Below are 19,420 nucleotides of genomic sequence, written 5' to 3' on the forward strand. Positions count from 1 at the left end.
CCTTAAGCCTGATTCATTTTGCCAGACAGATTCAATTTATTCATTCTTTATTTTACAGGTATGGCAGTTATCGGGCTCAGGAAACTGACCTCGGCTTTCTAAAAAATGTATATATATATTAATGGGGAAGGGGGAAAAATACAAAATTTAAAAAACAGGAGGTTGAGAGTATGTTATGCTAATTAGGCATGGATTTGTGTAGTTTATGCCATGTGGCACTTAATTCAAGGATGCTAGTCTGGGAAAAGCTGTACTGTTCAAAGATTGCTCCGGCAATGTATCAGAACAATGTAGTTTATTTTTAGTTAGTGATCCACTCATGATCTGCTGATCATGCCGAGAACGTGCTTCCTGAAACACATTCCTGGATCCTGATTCCTGGAATGTGTATTGGTATTGGTGGTTAAAACGGTTGCATTTTCCCCACAGTGGGCTTTTATAGAGTAAGAATGAGTTTACAAAAAAAAATTGACCTTGAAGCACTGCACGAGAATATGTTAACCTCTTTATTAAAATTGAATAAATAAAGTTGAGCAGTATTCTCAGTCTCGTGCTTTCTTTTGTAGACACATGGGATGCAATCAAAGGTAGCAATACAAAGTGATAATTGCTATTTTTAACATGCCAGAAATAAATCCCTCTTTCACACAGCGTCATTCGGCCAGGCCTGCCAACTTCAATATTTAACAAGAAATAATCTCAAAATGCAACAGCACAATCTTCTGTCAGCCAACTAAATAAATAAATTAATAGTCAGATGCAGTATATTCCTACTGGTCAGACCAAAAAAGCAGTCTGCTTTGATGACAGACTTCGAGCTTCATTTTCTGCCTTTCTGAGGAGGGTTCATCTGCAGTCCACTGCCCCTCTTTTACCCACATCTCTGCAAATCTTCAGATGGGAAAAGAGGTGACCCTTGGTCCATTTATTGAGATGGACGGCAGACTCTTGGATTTGAGAGAAAAATGTGTGGAAAGAGTCAATAAATATCTGAAAATAACTGCCGTGTTTAACAGCATCACGGATCGAAAGTTCTACGTTCAGACAGCGAGTGATGGTCAGGCTAGGGTTGTTCTTTCTCACAGAGATGTGTGGCTGGTCCTCTTCTGTTTCTGTTATTATTATTTTTTTGCTGTATGTGGCTACCTGCTGCACATGACTATGTGTCAAATGAATTTCACATGGTTTGCTCATTATTGCATCTGGGCAAGGACACAAAGCCTAGAGCAGCTTTGCCTGTGTTATTTCCTTTTTATATCCTGCAGTGATACTTTATATGGAGCCATAGTAATTCCTTAGAATTTGGCTTTCACTCAGTTCAGTAGCATTAAAAATATCTTTGTTTCTGGATTTGTAGGTCAAACAAAACGGAGAAGGTGAAAAAAGGGAAAAATTACCTCAAGGTTCCTCATAACTCAGACTCCTTTTCCCAACCCCAAAGCTTCTCTCCGTGCTTTTGTCGAGCATGCAATTCGCCAACGTGTCATGGGCTCCATTTTTATCTGTCACATTCGTTTGCGCGTGATGGCCGCTGATGCTCGGCTCATTAAGAATTCTCCCCCCTCCTCTTCCTCCTGCTGCTGTTGCTGCTGCGGCTCTCCTTGAGATCCGAGAGGCTGCGACTCACTGACTCACATTCGTCCTTGACTACCACCCCTATCCTTTATTTCCGCGACTTTGCCTTTTATACTTCTCTGATTCCTTTCTTTCCTAGGTGCTTCTTATCTAGTGTTTCCTTCTTTCTCATACTGTTCTTTTTGATTTTTACTTTTGTTATGTTCCCAACCTGTGTTGATAAACTGTGCTCTGAATCCCTCCCAGAATAGTCTTTATCCTGACCATTTATTCTCTCTGTCTGTCTCTGTAGGAGCTGGTGGGCAGTAACCCTCCGCAGAGGAACTGGAAGGGAATAGCGATCGCCCTTCTTGTCATTCTGGTCATCTGTTCGCTGATCGTCACCTCCGTCATCCTGTTGACACCAGGTACACGGCGCAGGATGGAAGGGGGAGGGACACCATACACTTCACATCCCTGTGTTTACAAGGCTATTATTATGCACCAACATGCTCATTAAGCTTTCACAATCAATCTCACCACGAACAATGCAAAGAATAAAGTGTGAGTGTCAGTATCTCAGTCCTTGTGTGCTCCAGGCTTTCATGCCGAGTTTGCAGTGTCACTCGCCCTTAGCATCCACATGGGCACTCTTGCTGTAAAGGCTACATTTAGTGAAGGTCAGGAAACCTAATTGAAGTCAGTTTACGCAACATTGCTTTCTTCCTAAACATAGTTGCCATATGTCTTTATAATGTTGCACACACACACACACACACACACACACACACACACACACACACACACACACACACACACTTTGAATGCCGTTTTTTCCCCCTTGGTTATTTTAAGGCAGTTTCAATTTCGGGATGACCTTCAGGATTTCTGTTTGGAAATTTTGATTAAAGTTAAATCAATAGACCATCTGTTTATGGTCAGGCTCATAAAGCTGCTTGACGTGCTTTTATGCACTGCCAGAGTCAAATCTGTCAATACAACTGGTAGTGTGTGTGAACTATAATTCAGCTCCAAAGACAGTAATCACTGTGCACTTGTTTGTGATTTTTCTGTCACAGGGAATTGTAGCTAATGTCCACAGCCCAGAGTGGGGTCAACCTTTACTAAAGAAATTCAGTGTTGTTTTTTTCTGTAGTGTTCTTAGAGATGTACACCGATGTAAGAGCAAAAATATCACCGGGGTAGACTGCGGCTCGACGGCAGGTGTCAAATCAGCATGACCTAAACCTCCTTGTCACCTCCTGGCTGCAGTCTCTTCCTGTCCTGGGGCATTTGTTGTGGATTTGGATTAAATTGAGCTGCTTTATGTGGCAGTACAAAACACGTCAGGCCAACAGGAGTCGGGCAGAAAGTGGACACCAGGCAGGTGGTGTCTCCAGCTTGTACTTTGTCCTAATCTGACCCTCCCTGTGTTGATTTTTGTGTGTTCAAGCAGAACTACTGCTCTGCTGCAAGGCTTGACACATGCAATCGTTTCTCCCTCGTTTTGGTCTCAAACAGACATTAAACTACTTAGGTAAGCAGATTTTAGAAACCTTTGGATATTAAAATATGTTGTGACCTCATGAAATCCAATTCTGCAAGTTTGTGCGTTCTAATTGGATGTCATGAGCAACTGAGTTGAGCTTCAAAGACAGTTTATTTTGCTCTTTGAGATACTAGTATTCACCATGCGCAATTAATTGAATGGCTGGATTTTTCAAAGTCAAATATTTTATCTACTTGGAGAGTTAGAAAAAAGTTTGGAGATACTCTTTGAACTGGGATGTTTGTCAAAAAAAAAAGCAGCAAATTCCCTGAAAATAATTTTTTGTAAGGTTTGAGTGATTAGTCTTTCAAAGAGTAAGCACAGATGCAGTTTGTGTTAGGTACCTTAGTTGTGTTAGATGCTTTTGATACCATTTGTATGCCTGTAAATTCTGAAAAGCTTATGTGTGCTTAGTTTAAAGCCCCAAAGCTGAGTAAATGGCTAGACTGACTCAGAGTATAAGGACCTCTAAAGGTCTCTGTGAATTATGTTTACAAAATCAGAAATCTCAAAAGAGTAAGTTTTGCTTTTGGAAAAATCCAGGCAGTCTGCCAAAGGACCTATGGAGATTGCATTTAGCCAACAAATAGTCCGTAAAATTTTAACCTTGTACTAATGCTGTGTGTGTGTGTTCACTAGTTAAACTTCATTTCCAACTTCCACTCACCATCTTCATAACTCCATGTGCTCAGCTGTTTCCCAATATACACTGTCCTCTGGTGCTGTTTTGACCTAATTTGGGCAAAAGATCAATGACCTTGGTGTGGCATCCATTGCTGCCTCTCCACAATTCACAGGAATCAGAACAAACGTGCACACAATGATCCCCTAACGATCAATGTCTTATTTGTCATTTTACAGGCACTTTTCCAGTTTTATAGGAACTGCCACCCCGATTAGGGTAGCAGCCTTTACATTCTTGTTGTGCCGTGCAGCATCTCCACGAGGGCTGGGCATTTAAAAGCAAAGATACTGTTTGGCAATCACTATTTTACTACTCTTTAGCAGTTATCGTCACACAGTGGTGCTTGTCACATGAATTCTAAATATTGTTTAATTCCAACCCAAGTTAAAGTAGTAAAGAAATCACTCTCATGTCAAATGGCATTCTGTTATAAAGCTTCTCACTTTTTTGGTAGTTAATTAAAGGATACGTGTAAACTGTGAATCTATTAATCTTATGGGTTTGTCTGGTGTCACATTTAAAATGGATGGGCCTTATCAAGCTGTGAGACTAGTTTTGTTTTGTTTGTTTTTGCACATGCAGATTGTGGCTAAGATAAACCTTGCTGTTAGGATCTATGCATTTGTAGAAACAGCTAGCATTAGCAAGTAAACAAGTGATTTATCACTTTTCACATATAACCTTTCTCTTACCTACCCATCTTGTACAATGAGATGTGGAGTTACATTGCAGTTTTAAAAAGATTCATCACATACAAAAAGAAAACCTTGATGATGAAGAGTGGCTATGAACTCCTGTCATTTTTAGTTTAAAAAAAAACAAACAGGCAAGTTAAACAACATTTTTAGATTTAGCCTCTCCAAGAAATAGCTTATTTTGTCACTAACTTTAACCAACTGCTTTACTAATGCACCATCATTTTCCTTTATATTTTTAAGATCACCACATCCCACCCATTCTACCTATTTCACAAAATAGTTTGATGGTTTTCTTTTTTAAGAAAATCATAGATAGGTAGGTAGATACTTGATCCCACAGAGGAAATTATTTTGTTATAGCAGCAGGATAAAGATTAAAAACAGTACAATTTCCAGTAATTAAACAAACTAGTAAAAGTGCCACAGGTGCATAGTGTGTCACGGAGGAGCAGGGAGGACTCGGCGCAGACTGAAATCTCAGAAAAACAGGTTTATTTACACACTCACACTCCAGGTGCACTATATACAGGTGAAGGAGAAGGGGGCCAGGGTTCCCAGGGGTGCAGAGCGGGGTCGGGAAAAGCGTCCAGAGTCTCCAAACCAAACACGAGAAATCTGCATACAGAGAACAAGGGTTAGCACGGAACTTTCACGGACAGAGCTCAAAACTGGCTGAGGCTAAAGTAGCACTGACGAGCGTTATTCAATAGTCCAGCGGCGAGGTGCTCTCAGTCACTGCCTTAAGTAGCGGGAGCAAACAAGGTGAGGAGCCACAGGTGATTGCCTACAGGTGCTGGAGGCCGGGAGCTCACAATGAGCTCCGCCCAGGCAGCGAGCAGAGAGAGAGGAGAGAGAGAAAAGACAAAACATAACATGTAGCCACACAGGGCCAGCCGAGCAGGCACGGGGACCATGACATAGTGATGGCCTTGTGCTGTAAAATTTTACATATAAAAAAAAAAGAAAATAAAAATGAGGTTAAGTTAAAGATGAAAATAAAAATAAGACTGAAACTGAAATGGAGAGAGACTGAGACAGAGTAGTGCAAATGCATTAACAAATAAAGTGTATGCTATAAATCTAAGAAACAGCTGTACGAGGGTATAATACACACACATTTCTGTGTGGGAAATCTTATACCTGTCAGGTGTGTTCATCTGTCAGAGAAGGAAGAGTAACTGTACACTTTCAAAGAGAACGATAGGAATGACTTTCTGAAGCATTTTTTATGGCAGCAGGGTTGAATAAGTCTGAGGGAGAATGAACTCTGCTGCCTCACTAGTTTAAAATGGAGTGGGTGACATGGGTCATCCATGATGGAGAGCAGTTTGTTCAGTGACCCCATGTCCCTCACGGACTCAAACGCCTTCAGACTCTGGCCAATGATGCTTCAAGCCCCGTGAATCGGTTGGTTGATCTTGACCCCACCAACAAACCGATAAGAGCAAAGAGCAGATGAAAGTCATACTTTCACTATTCCTAAATACTCTTATACACCATAATATACCACCATCCAAGCATATATAAGTGCTTCTGCTGGTCGTGAATCATCACGATTGCCAAGATATCTGCTAATAATCAGGAATATTAGTCCTAATTATTATGGGGTTCTTGCCCCAACCCGTCGTGGCAGATAGCTGCCCGTCCCTGAGCCTGGTCCTGTTGGAGGTTTCTTCCTGTTAAAAGGGAATTTTTCCTTCCCACTGTCACCAAAGTGCTTGCTCGTAGGGGGTCATATGATTGTTGGGTTTTTCTCTCAATGTATTATTGTAGGGTCTACCTTACAATATAAATTAAATAATGCTGAAAAGTCAACATTGAACTCTTTCAAGCTCTTTTTTTTTATATTTTTTAATTTCTGCACAGCTTTGCACAACATGTCAAGCTTGCTAACCAACCCCCCTCAATCAGTCCGACTCGGCCCCCTACCATACCCCCTGTATACATATGACTGTACACCAACCCACTCAACCAAGTGTGCCGATGACACCACAGTGGTTGGGCTCATCTCTGGAGATAACGCAGCATACAGAGCAGAGGTAGAGATTGTGTCCCGCTGGTGCTGAGAAAACAACCTGAAGCTGAATGTACTTAAAAGAAAAGAACTACATGTACTCATTATAATCAGAGAACAGGTGGAATCTGTCTCCACCCTCAGGTTTCTGGGCACCCATATCTTTGCTGATCTTACCTGGACCCACAACACAAATGTTAAGAAGGCCCATCAGTAGTTGTACTTCCTCTGTGTCCTTGGGAACAATAACCTGGACCAGAAGCTGCTGCTGGACTTCTACCAATTCTCAGTGGGGAGCGTGCTCTCCTACTGCCTGGGTGTTTGGTACACAGAGGGTAATTAGCAATACCCCCATAAAATCATTGGCTGCCCTCTGCTACCCCTGGAGGCCATCGCCAGATCCTCCTGTCTCAGGAAAACCAGGGCCATCACAGGTGACCCCTTGCACCCTGCCCACCACCTGTTTGACCTGCTGCCCTCTGGTTGATGACTCAGGTTAATCAGGTCCCAGACCTCCAGGCTCACAAATAGCTTTCCCCCCCTATTTTACACACTGCTGATGATGATCTCCAAAGGTGCACTGGTATTCCATTATAGATGGCACTGCGGTCTATTCAGGCTTCTGTCTGTAGAGAAATTGTTCTCTCCATCTTAAGATAAATCCCTTCCTCCATGACTGAAAACAAAATTGTTGGCATTGTAAGAAAGCCTTGATTCTCAGTTACAAAGATAAAAACTACCAGTTTAAATCCTGCTCCATCTGTTTCAGTAGGAAGAATTTACACTGGAAAAATGAAATCCTATCAAGGCAGTTGTCTCTCATTTAAACATAAAAAGCTCCCTTTTTGTAAATGAAAAAGAAACTTGCTACACTCGCGAAGGGGGGAAAAAAATAACACCACATAGACAATGATGGATGTTGAAAATAAAGACAGATTACATTACCAGAATCCGGACTAAGCAACAGCATTTCAAACAATGAATTTTGCTAATTCTTTTAAGAAAATAAGACTTTAACGGATTAATTAAAGATTAGAACATTTAGTAAAAAGATGTTTTGATGTGGTTTAAATAAACCCACGGGTTCAAGATTCATCACTGACATTCTTTTAGCGCTCTTAAAATGCTTTAGGGACGATTGTCCTGTTAAAATACTAAATACAGTCTTCATTCAGAACAATTTGTTTTGGATTTTGGGAGCAATCATACCCCGCTGAGTTGTAAACTGTAACATGGCAGGTCTGGAGTTATGAGATAGCATTTTGTTTCCTCTCACTTAGGAGGGTTGGTTGATGGATGTTTCCCTTTCAGACAGGGCAACCAGTTTCTAACTGCACCTGACAACCACTTGAGTCACACAGACACACACATGCACAAACATTCAGCACACGCACAGAGTTTTGGAATTCTTCTGTTTCCTCTTCTGACAAGCTTCATCTCCTTTAACTGATGGCTTCGTATTACTAAGAGGCTGCTCTGTTTCCTACGTCAGTACAACTAGGTCAGATGTTCACTATTGGCATCTGGGTATTCTACAGACTGAGGGATGTCTGGCTGACTGACAGCTGTGACAGCTAGCTGAAACTGTGGGAGGATCGCATGCAACGTTAATTTGGTGCAGCTGAAAGCGAGCAGTCACACAGATTATTGCATGAAACCAAGTCTCAAATTATACCCTAACAGGAAACAACAAGGGTTGATGCTTCAGTGGCATTCAGTAATATTTTGCTCACATACTGTATTTGATCAAGAGTTAATGATTTTATATGACTGTGATAAAATCAAATACAGACTTCATACTGTTTCTGTCATTTATACATTATTCTAACATAATATAGATACCTAAAAATCTCAGCAATTGTATTAAATGGTAAATGGCCTGTATTTATATAGCGCTTTACTAGTCCCTAAGGACCCCAAAGCGCTTTACATATCCAGTCATCCACCCATTCACACACACATTCACACACTTTGGTGCTGTATCAACTAACCGAACTGAGAATGATACTTAAATTTGTTAAATTCTGCTACTACTGTAAGACCAAAAAAGTTAAAACCAGAAATGACTAAAGTACATCTTGACCCCGGAATTTTGGAAAAATGACTCAGATTCGTATAAAAATGTATTTTTTTAGTTTAATTTAGCTTCGTTATTGTTTCTTTGTTATATCACAACATGATAGAACATCTGGAGCTGGTCTTGCTTGTTGTGCTCTTTATAGATTCAGTATAGATTTTTGTGAATCAAGGTGAAATAACACTGCTGTGATTCTAATGTAATCCTTCTTCTCTATATAGACCTTCTTCTGAATTCTAAATTGTTAGATAATGAAAAACGGTGCAATATTATTATACCATAAGATAAATAGATGCAAAGATGGGTGTACTATGAATAAATAGCTTGTAAATTGTAGACATTTAGATATGAAATTGTTATATCATACACTAAAATCCATGAGAAAAAGGAAATTTTGTCTGAGAACCAGACAGCTTCTAAAAAATTGTTAACTAATCTAAATCGCTGGTGAGAGACTTTATTCGTTTGCCTGTTACACCTTAATGAAAGATTTTGCCTTCATCAACCAAACAATATCCAGTCTTACAAAAAGCATAACGCCCAATGCTGTTTCTAATTTGTATTCATGTACAACTTTTTTCCCACAGTTCAATAAAATGAAAATGAAAAATTTATCACATTGTGGTGATTAATATTCTGCCTCAAATCCATCTGCCATCTCCTTTTAGCACATGTTAATAGCTGTGTTTTACAAGGTAATTAGCAACAGGTTCTACATAAGCATGCAGTAAATCCAAGTTTGGATACAGGCAATCATCAACCGGCTGCCCTCAAACCCAGTCATGAAAGCTCCTCTTCACTGGCAAGCTATCATGCTATGAATTCAGGACTGACATAAAAGTGATCAGTCCCGATCCTGCAGATGGTAGCTTTGCACCATTAGCTCCTCAGCCAAGCACATCCTCCAAATGTCTGAGCCTGATGTACTCTGGTATGAACAAGATTACCACTGTAGCAACACATCATCAGTTAAGGTAAAACTAACCTGTCTGACAATGGTGCAATGGTGGTGTGTAAACACTGTAAAAGTAAAAGACTGCATGGTTGGCTCCAGTGTCATAGATGAATATGACAGGTAAGGTCATCAGGGAGTAAACAAGTTCATGTTTAAACTTCTCAAAATCAAATTAATGATTAGATTATTTATTTTACTATGAACATCTACCCAGTGCAGCTGAAAAATACACTGTGGAAGCAATACACCTTAATGAAACTTCAGGCTGTACAACCAAAACAGTGAGCTGAACAATACTTTGTAATGCTGCATACCTGTATTTGGCTGACAATGTTCATTGTATTCATTGTGTTTTGCACGTACTAATTTGGATGATTAAGAATAATCATTAAAACCTTTTATCCATGTTTATGAAATGAGGGTGTGATGTTTATGCTCTCTAACTTTGTTGTCTACAGTAAACACTTGTTTCAGTCAACTCAATCAAATGTGGCACTTAAATTTTAGCTCCCTCTGACACTCTATTGTACCGAGAAGAGGTTGTATAACATTAGCATATAAACTGTTCATTTAAGCTGACCCTGATGTGGCTGCTTTTATCAACAAATTTCCACCAACAATCACAGCGCGCTGTGAGAGTGAGATAAAGACATACTTACTAGAGAAAATGGATTTGCCTCTGAGGGACTGTCATTTATATAAAAATGTAAATTTAAATGTAAACTTTCACATGTACGCCTCCATCTTTGCAGTGACTGCCTGTGTGCGCATGGCGTAAATCTAGCAGTCAGGCCTCATTATAAATTCCATATTTATCCCCTCTTAACTTAACCATCTGACAGGAGGCTTCAACTTATGTGCATTATTATGTTTTCCTGCTGCATATTCAGAGTCTGGTGACTCTGATGATAAAATATAAAACTCGACTGAAGCATCAAGCAGATGCCTTCAAAGGTATTTTTGTCCCCCATGATGAAATCAGGGCGGAACTGAGGATCAGTCGCAGTCTGTCCATCTGTTCAGCACAATATGGCACACGGGCACAAACACACATACACACAGCTGATGTACAAGTTTGGTGGATGATGCAAGTCATTGTGGTGTTCTTGCAATATAAAACCTCTGACTGGTGAAAACTGGGAAGTCAGGTTTTGTTTACTTGCTGGAATTTGCTAACAACACATGGAAACTCTCTTTGCACACCCGTGAGTCTCATACCCTGCTGATTAAATATTGGTTTGCAGTGCAATGCAGGCCTTACGAGTTATGCCATAAAGTAAGGTAACAATTCACAATTACCACTGAGATTAGACTCTAAAAGGGAAAATAGAATAGAATAGAATAGAATTCAACTTTATTGTCATTGCACATGTCACAGGTACAGGGCAACGAAATGCAGTTTGCATCCATCCAGAAGTGCTTTAGCCATGATATAGATATATTACAATATATATTAGCAATAATATAGATATGGAAGTATATTACAGAAATGGGTCTATTATGGTATGTTATAATGTACACGGTATGAAGTATGTTATGAATATTCTATAACTATAAGTATGTACAGGCTGTAGTGAGTACAAGCTATGTACAGGCTATGAACGGGATATAAATATGAAATAAAAAAAAACTATACAGAAATCTGAGATATACAGCTATACAGAAATGTGAACTATGCAGGTTATAAACAGTTGTAGGATTAAAAATTATCGTATGTACAGAATGATTATTTACACAGAGCTATACAGTAGTGCAGTTAAGATAAGTGAGATATGTGGATAATTTCTACAGAGGCTATATAAAGTGCTAGTGGTTGTGAGTGGTGGTTCAGTCCATGTTATTATTGTGTGTTTGAGGGTACAGTTGTCCATTGTGTGTGTGTGTGTGTGTGTGTGTGTGTGTGTGTGTGTGTGTGTGTGTGTGTGTGTATGTTCAGTCCATGAGTTTAATGTGGGTCAGATGTCAGGAGGCAGAGTTCAGGAGTCTGACAGCTGTGGGGAAGAAGCTGTTCCGGTACCTGTTGGTCTTAGTCCGGAGGGTTCTGTAGCGCCTCCCAGAGGGCAGGAGGGTGAAGAGTCCATGTGATGGGTGACTGGGGTCTTTGATGATTTTCCCAGCCCTTTTCAGACACCGCTTCCTGTAGATGTCCTTTATGGCAGGAAGTGGTGCTCCGGCGATGCGCTGGGCAGTTTTCACGACCCTCTGCAATGCCTTCCGGTCCGAGGCAGAGCAGTTCCCGTACCAGACTGTTATACAGTTGGTCAGGATGCTCTCGATGGTGCAGCGATAGAAGTTCACCAGGATGTCTGAGGACAGGTGGTTCTTCCTCAGAGTCCTCAAGAAGAAGAGGCGCTGGTGAGCCTTCTTGACCAGCTTGGAGCAGTTGAGATCCTCGGAGATGTGGACTCCCAGGAACTTGAAGCTGCTCACACGCTCCACAGCCGTCCCCTTAATGTGGATGGGTGGATGTGGGTCAGCATTCCTCCTGTAGTCCACGATGAGCTCCTTGGTCTTCTCGGTGTTAAGCAGCAGGTTGTTTGTGTCGCACCACTCAGCCAGACGATCCACCTCCTCCCTGTAGGCGGCCTCATCAGTGACAACGATGAAGCCAATCACCGTGGTGTCATCTGCAAACTTAATGATGGTGTTGGAACCATCAGCAGGTCTGCAGTCGTGGGTGAAGAGGGAGTAGAGTAAAGGGCTCATCACACAGCCTTGTGGTACACCGGTGTTCATCGTGATGGTAGATGAGCAGCGGTTATCCAGCCGGACATGTTGGGGGTGGTTGGTCAGGAAGTCCAGTAACCATTTGCACATGAGGGAACTGATGCCCAGGTCTGTCAGTTTCCTGATGAGTTGTGAGGGGTGGATTGTATTGAATGCTGAACTGAAGTCTATAAACAGCATTCTGGCGTAGGTGTTGTTGTTGTCCAGGTGTGAGAGGACAGAGTGCAGTGCGATGGAGACTCTGTGCTCCTGTTCTGGTGGTATGCGAATTGGTGGGGGCCCAGGGTGGGGGGGAGACAGGATTTGAAGTGTGCTAGGACTAGCTGCTCTAAGCACTTAGTGATGATGGGGGTGAGTGCTACTGGGCGGTAGTCATTGAGGCTAGATGGGTTGGAGTTTTTGGGTATCGGGACGATGGAGGTGGATTTGAAGCAGGCCGGTACCACAGCGTGGGCCAAGGACAGATTGAATATGTCTGTGAGCACTCCTGTAAGCTCCCCAGAACACGCTCTGAGAACACGCCCGGGGATGCCATCAGGACCTGCAGCCTTGTGGACATTGATCCTGCTCAGCACCGCTCCTACATCGGTGGGGGAGAGAGTCAGAGGTTGGTGGTCTGGCGTTATGTCTGTTTTGATTGTGGTTGTGGGGTTCCCTCGCTCAAAACGAGCATAAAAGTTGTTGAGCTCGTTGAGGAAGGAGACATCAGAGGATGTGGGGGAGGGTTTGGTGGTCCTGTAGTCTGTAATGGTCTGGAGTCCTTGCCACATGCGTCGGGGGTTGGAGTGTTCTTCTACCTTCTTTTTATAAAAGAAGCTGCATAGAGACAATTCTAGGTACACTGCAGAGAACCTTGGACTGTTATATGTTCTATTTAAGCAAAACCAGGACAAAGTCTTGACTTTCTTCTGAGTTTAAAAAAGAATCAGAAATAAGAAATGTATATACTGTAGTTCATACGTTTTCTGAAAATAACACATATTTTTGCCTCTGAAAACCACAGTGAATATTAAATCAAGCAGTCAAAATGTGATTCAAGTGCAAATCTTTTATTTTATTATTGCATTATTATAGTTAACTTGAATTAACTAGGCTTTGGGTCATTATATATTTGCTCTCTGATCCACTTTCCAGTTTGTTTTGCAGCATTTGTTTAAATGTGAGCAAAATGTACCCCTGTACACTTTAGAATTCATCCTGCTACTTCTATCAGTAGTCACACCATACATAAACACTAAAATGACCTACCTCCACTGGCAGGCATTACAGATGATGCAGTGTGCTTTGGAACTCTTTTGGGTTTGCACCTTTTAGGCATTTGACAGTGATATGTCTACCTTGTCAAGTGTGTTCGTGACATGGTTAAATGTTGTCAAGAGTGTTTTTTTTTAACCAAGGAAACAATTCTGCGCTCATTCACTTTAGTGGTCTTTCTGGGCTTTTGATGTTGCTGACCTGGCCTGTGCATTTGCTTTTTTATTTCTGAATGTATCAGAATGTTGTTTTAGCCACTCCTGATCGGTGTTGGTCAAGTTACTTGAAAAAAAGGTAATCAGTGACTAATTACTGATTACTTTCCAAAAAAAGTAATCCCGTTACTGTACTGATTACTTATTTTCAAAAGTAATTAGTTACTTAGTTACTTTCTAAAACATGATTTACACCCTAAACAGGAAATAAAGCAATCGATCTTTCAGCCCAATTTTACTTTTTCTGCATAATCCATCATATAAAATGTAATCAAATGAAAAATTCTCTTTTTAAAACTTGTTTTATTAGTTTTAATCTTTTAACTTTATGCGTCAAGCAAACATTAAATTATATGCAACATTCTCTGACTGGCAGAAATTTGTTTAACATTTAAACCTATTTTCTGCATATTCCAGCATATAGAATAAAATAATTTTTTGTGTTTACACTCACTTTTTCAAATAGATGCAGGTGCACGTGTGTCGCAGCCGTCGGTGGAAGGATCCGGCAGCTTCTCTGTGAATTTCACATTCCAGTGGCAGCGTACTCGGTGCTTGCTCAGAAGTTTAGGGGTTTTTTCGCTGTAAAAAGAGGGTTTTTTCCCCACGCAGTGAACAGCGGACGCTAATGTTTTTGTCACTTTTTACAGAATCAAATTCAAAGTAAGGTCAGTGCGTCCACGCTTTAAAGGCTGCACTGTCATATGCTCTGCCGCACTCGATTTGATTTTTTTTTTTATTATCCATTTTTGGTCTGCACACAAGCTGTTGCCACAAACTTTGCACTCGCTTATGTCATTGTCATGAGACACTCTCTCAAAAAAATCCCGGTTTTAGTAACGCAGTGTGCTTACGAGAAAGTAACAGTCATCTAATTACCTTAATTGCAATAGTAATCCCTGACTTTACTCATTACTTGAAAAAGTAATCGGATTACAGTAATGCATTACCGCCCATCTCTGCTCCTGATGTTCTTGTTGTCTCACTGATTGCTTTATTTTGAGGGTTTTTTAAAAGTCTAATAGTCCCCTCCTTCACTTCCGTCAGTATCTCTTTGGACCTCATATTTAGAATTGTAGTGTAATACCAAAAGCAAGTTCAGCACTTAAAAAAAAAAAAGATTTTTATCTGGTTAATTTGTAATGGAATAATGAGACCATGAAACTGAAGTCAACTGCTACACACAATACCTTCCTATGCAGATTATTTACCATGTAGCGCTGTCATGCCATCTCTGCTTAGAGGCTTAAATATCGATTGTGTTGCTTTGTAAACCAGAAATGAACACACCGTGATGAAGTACAGCAGGGGTTCCACTGGAAACTAAAATTACCTGCATATATCATTTATTATTTTCTAACTTGTAAAATTTGTGGATTTACTACTTTTTAAGGTTTTATTTCAGAACATTACAGTTGCCTCTTTTGTGCTTTTTCTTTTCTTATTCTGCTCTGTCTGTCTATTTTCTCCTTCTTATCTGGCTCAAGATCAGAATGGCAGCACTAAAAGCAGATACAGCCAGACTTCCCTCTCTCAGTCCACCTCCTCCAATTCTTCTGTGGTGAGACCGAGAGACATAATCTCTCTAGTGTGTCCTGATTCCGCCCCAGTGCCTCCTCCCAGTGGGACGTGCCCGAAACATCTCACCTCCAGGTGTCCAAGAGGCATCCTAATCAGATGCCTGAACCACCTCAGTTGGCTCCCTTTGATGTGGAGGAGTAGCGGCTCAACTCTGAGCACCTCCCAAATGACCGAGCTCTATCTCTAACAGAGAGCCTTTCAGAGGAAACTCATTTCCACTGCTTATATCCATGATCTTGGTCACTACCCACAGCTTCTGGCTGTAGCTGAGGGTAGGAGCATACTAATTAAAGCCCTACTTGCTGTGAAAATGTTAGACTCTAATGCATAAGATTGAAAACTGTGGTTTCAAGAGAATCATATGTGGATCACGAAATATTCTCTATGCTGTTGTAAATAATTTAGATACTCTCTTGATGTTTGGCTGTCATTGAAGTGTGGATGTCGCACTTTGGAGTTTTTGCTCTGACATATAATCCTTGTGATCACATGTAGTTATAGACCTCATGTCCTTCTCCACGCAAGAACTCTATAACTGCCCTTTTTTTCAGCAATGTGCAGTGTGATGCCCATATGTTTTTTGGAGAGGTTGTTTTTGGTGTCCTTTTTCACCAACCTGTCTGGACTTCCCTGTTAATAACTTGCTAGTAACTTATGTTCCCATCATTTTGAATCTAGGGCATGAGCGTAAAAATACGGATATTTGTTTTTAAAACCATAGCTCACAGTGTAACACTTTAGTAAGTAGTAAGTACAGACTTGCTCCTCACATTTCTGTCTGTTATGAGCTGTTCGTTTATCAGTTTAACTAACAGAGGGCACATGGTTAATTGCAGGAGGAGGACCCCTGTACCACCTCCTACAGTTCACCTTAGTCTTACTAGCCTCCACAATGGTGGACTGGTTTTCTTGTATTTATGTTTTGTGGAATCAGTGGACTGTTTAAAAATGTATTGGGAGTAAGAGGTGTTGTCATTTCCATGATCTTTCTTGCTGTTTTGCCCAGATTAAAAATGTTAGCTTCAGGTTTGACAGGTTTCCTGGGTTTACAAAACACCAACAGACCTTCTGTAATGTATGCTTTGAAAATTGTGTATCTAACAAAAAGACATGAGCTGGTGGTGGCAGAGTTGGCAATGCTAAGATTTTTACTGGGAGTGACCAAAATAGATCGGATTTGAAATGAGTATATGAGAGGGACAGCTCAGTTTTAGGTTTAGTTTGGAAACAAAGTTAGAAAGGAAAGGCTGAAGTGAAGGCGGAGAAGATAGTAGATATACTGGACAAAGCACGTTGAATATGCAGGTGCCAGGCAGGAGGAAAAGAAGAAGATGAAAGAGAAGGTTCAGGGATGTAGCGAAGGAGAACATGGTTGTGGCTGAAGAGGATGCTGGGGGTAGGGTGAGATGGCACGAGGTTATCCACTGTGGCAAAGCCTAAAGGGACTAACCAAAAGATAAAGAAGCAGAAGATATGACAGATTTTTAAAGCAGCTGCCAGCAACGTAAGATGGACTCTGTAGTTGTGCTATAAAAAGTTGATATAATATACCTGGAGACACCAAAACTGAGTCTCTGGAGGAAGTGGACATGGATCACACAAACACTTTCCACGGACCGTGTGTTTCTGTTACGTATTCACATAATTACTCATCGTCTTATATTAAAAGTGACCACATTTCTATCAATCTATGATGTTTTTGTGGATATTTCACAAAAGATATTTTAGGATACTGATGTTTTGCCATTTAGCTCATTGTACTCCTTTACAGAAGTAAGACCTCCCAGAGATTAGAAATAAACCGAATATAGTTTGTAAGGGTGTTTTATTATTTTTATTATCATTATTATCATTATTATTTATCAAACTACTGCATTACAAGTAAACCTGTTTTTGATTTCGGTATCATGATGGAAATGAAATGTTTATGTGAGGCTAGAGTCTCCCAAAACAAAGCTAAATGTTCCTCAATTCAACTGAGCTTAAATCAGACGTTTAAACACACTGTGTAAGAGGCCACGTTTTAGACATATTACAAAGCAGTGAGGTAGTTCCATTTCAACACTGATCTCTGAAATTTGAACATGCCAATCATAAATACAAGTGAAGTAAAACGAGCTGCAGTGAAAGCTGGAATCAAGAACCTGTTTGGCTGTTTGGCTTTTAGTTTCTTTTACCTGTGAGAAGTAGGTAATTCTATTTTATGAATCTTTAAACTTAGTTAAAAGCATTTGTTGTTATTTTGGGTTTAACTAGAAAGATATAGTGGCACGTACAGTAATGGTCCCCACTTGATGTGCAGGATATTTGAACCAGCAACAAAGGAAAGTGTGAGAAGAAACCCCTGTTGCTGGTTATCTTTTTAAAGGTCCTATATTTAACAGCTGTCTGAGGTGAAAAACATCCCTACTTGTCTTTTGTCTTCATGGCTTTTCCTATCCTCTCTGCAGTCACTGTTTATAGCCTCCTTATACACCTTTTAGCACAGCTAGGCACCCTGAACATAATGAATTTTGTGTGTGTGTGTGTGTGTGTGTGTGTGTGTGTGTGTGTGTGTGTGTGTGTGTGTGTGTGTGTGTGTGTGTGTGTGTGTGTGTGTGTGTGTCTGCTGAAGACAGCCGAAGCAGAGATGTGATGACCTTAAAAAAATACTTGCAGCCAAAAATGTTACCTCATAGAAAATGACAGCCACAACATGAGCATAGACAGGCTTAGCAGTGGGATTAAACATCACTTACGAAAGACTGTCCTGCAGCTAAAATATCACTGCTTTGATCCCCATAGAAACCAATATGTCCATCAAGTGCCGTGTCTCGGTGAAGGGTCCTCGTGCTGAAGTCTGAATCTCTCGAACTATTGTTGTCTGAAATTCACCAAAACAAAACTTCAGGGTGAGAGCACTCTGGCTAGAAACAAAGAAGCTCAACACATATTGCTTTTTCCACATTATTTTTTTCTATCCTCCCACCATGCGCATGGATGTGAAATGAGTCATATAATGGGACAGAAGACGATATGATGAGCATCAACTGAGAATTGCAGGAGGCATCTGCTGTAAATATGCACGTCTGGTCTGATGATCAGAAGCCACACTAGTCCTAATCAAAGGCCTGAGGCAGCTTAGATGATGCTTTGGTTTATTATTATGCTTGTTTTTTTCCCCCCTCCATCTCCAATAAGCTCTTTATTCTTTGAAAGGTGAACACTTGCAGCCGCCAGGAAAATCTTGTTAAGATTCAGTTTGATATCAGAATGTGTCAAAAAAAACATTATGTATTCCTTCAGTTTTTGTTGTCAGAAGTACAAAGAAAATCATTTTTATCTATTTCAGACTTATGTTCCTGTTTGTATTTCACCTCTTCTTTTTTTCTAAATTGTATTTAAAATGCATTTCTTCCTCCTCTACACAGCAATTCAAACATTGTTAATGCTCCTATAACCAAAGTCTCATAAAATGATGGTTTGTTTTGATTTGAATATCATTCATATTGATGCCTGTCTTGTCTGATAGTTGAATAACCCATTCACCGCCTTCACAATTTTTTCTTCCCGTTTTCTTCCTTCTGGCCTCCTTAACTATTTCTCTGTTATCTTACTTCTATAACTTCTATTATCTTCTGTGATATAGTTCTAATTTTCATTTAATCCACTGACAGATAAGACACTGTCACTCAGGGCAGCGTGGCATTGTGTAGTGGTCAGTTCTTCAAACAGTGCCACCAGAAATGGATGGGAAGAAATTAGCTTTCAACCCTCCATGTGTTTTATCTGTGTCATAAAAAACAAACCCAACTATCATTGCTGGTGCTAAAATGTCTTGTGTGAAGTTCTTACACTGTTAGCATTGTGTACTACTCTGTATTTTAATTTTGGGACTCCACTAGAGTAGCTTTGCATGTTCAAAATAATCCTTAAGTTTCTAGCAGAAGTTTCTTGCATGACATCATGTGCACATTGCTTGTGAGTTGTCTGACATATATTGGATGCGATTCAACCACAGGTCACGAGAGAATTATGTGTGTATTCCCCTGTCAGTTGGTGAGTCGTTGCCGGAGGTTGCTGGTTGTCACTTGGTGAAATCAGATGCAAAAAGGGTGCTGCGCCAAAAATA

At 40.5% G+C, this 19,420-nt stretch overlaps 1 protein-coding gene across 2 annotated transcripts in view; it reads left to right on the forward strand.

The window, feature by feature from the left end:
• Positions 1-19,420, forward strand: part of dpp6a (dipeptidyl-peptidase 6a) — a 228,636-nt gene that overhangs the window by 151,919 nt on the left and 57,297 nt on the right. For both annotated transcript variants that reach the window (XM_085419146.1, XM_085419145.1), the window contains exon 2: positions 1,868-1,982. In XM_085419146.1, the coding sequence (XP_085275272.1) occupies positions 1,868-1,982 (115 nt within the window). The remainder of the gene's footprint in view (positions 1-1,867; positions 1,983-19,420) is intronic.

The sequence above is a fragment of the Rhamphochromis longiceps genome, linkage group LG9, assembly GCF_057381845.1.
Source record: "Rhamphochromis longiceps isolate RC_006_pf linkage group LG9, R_longiceps_female_GT1.1, whole genome shotgun sequence".
Classification (NCBI taxonomy): domain Eukaryota; kingdom Metazoa; phylum Chordata; class Actinopteri; order Cichliformes; family Cichlidae; genus Rhamphochromis; species Rhamphochromis longiceps.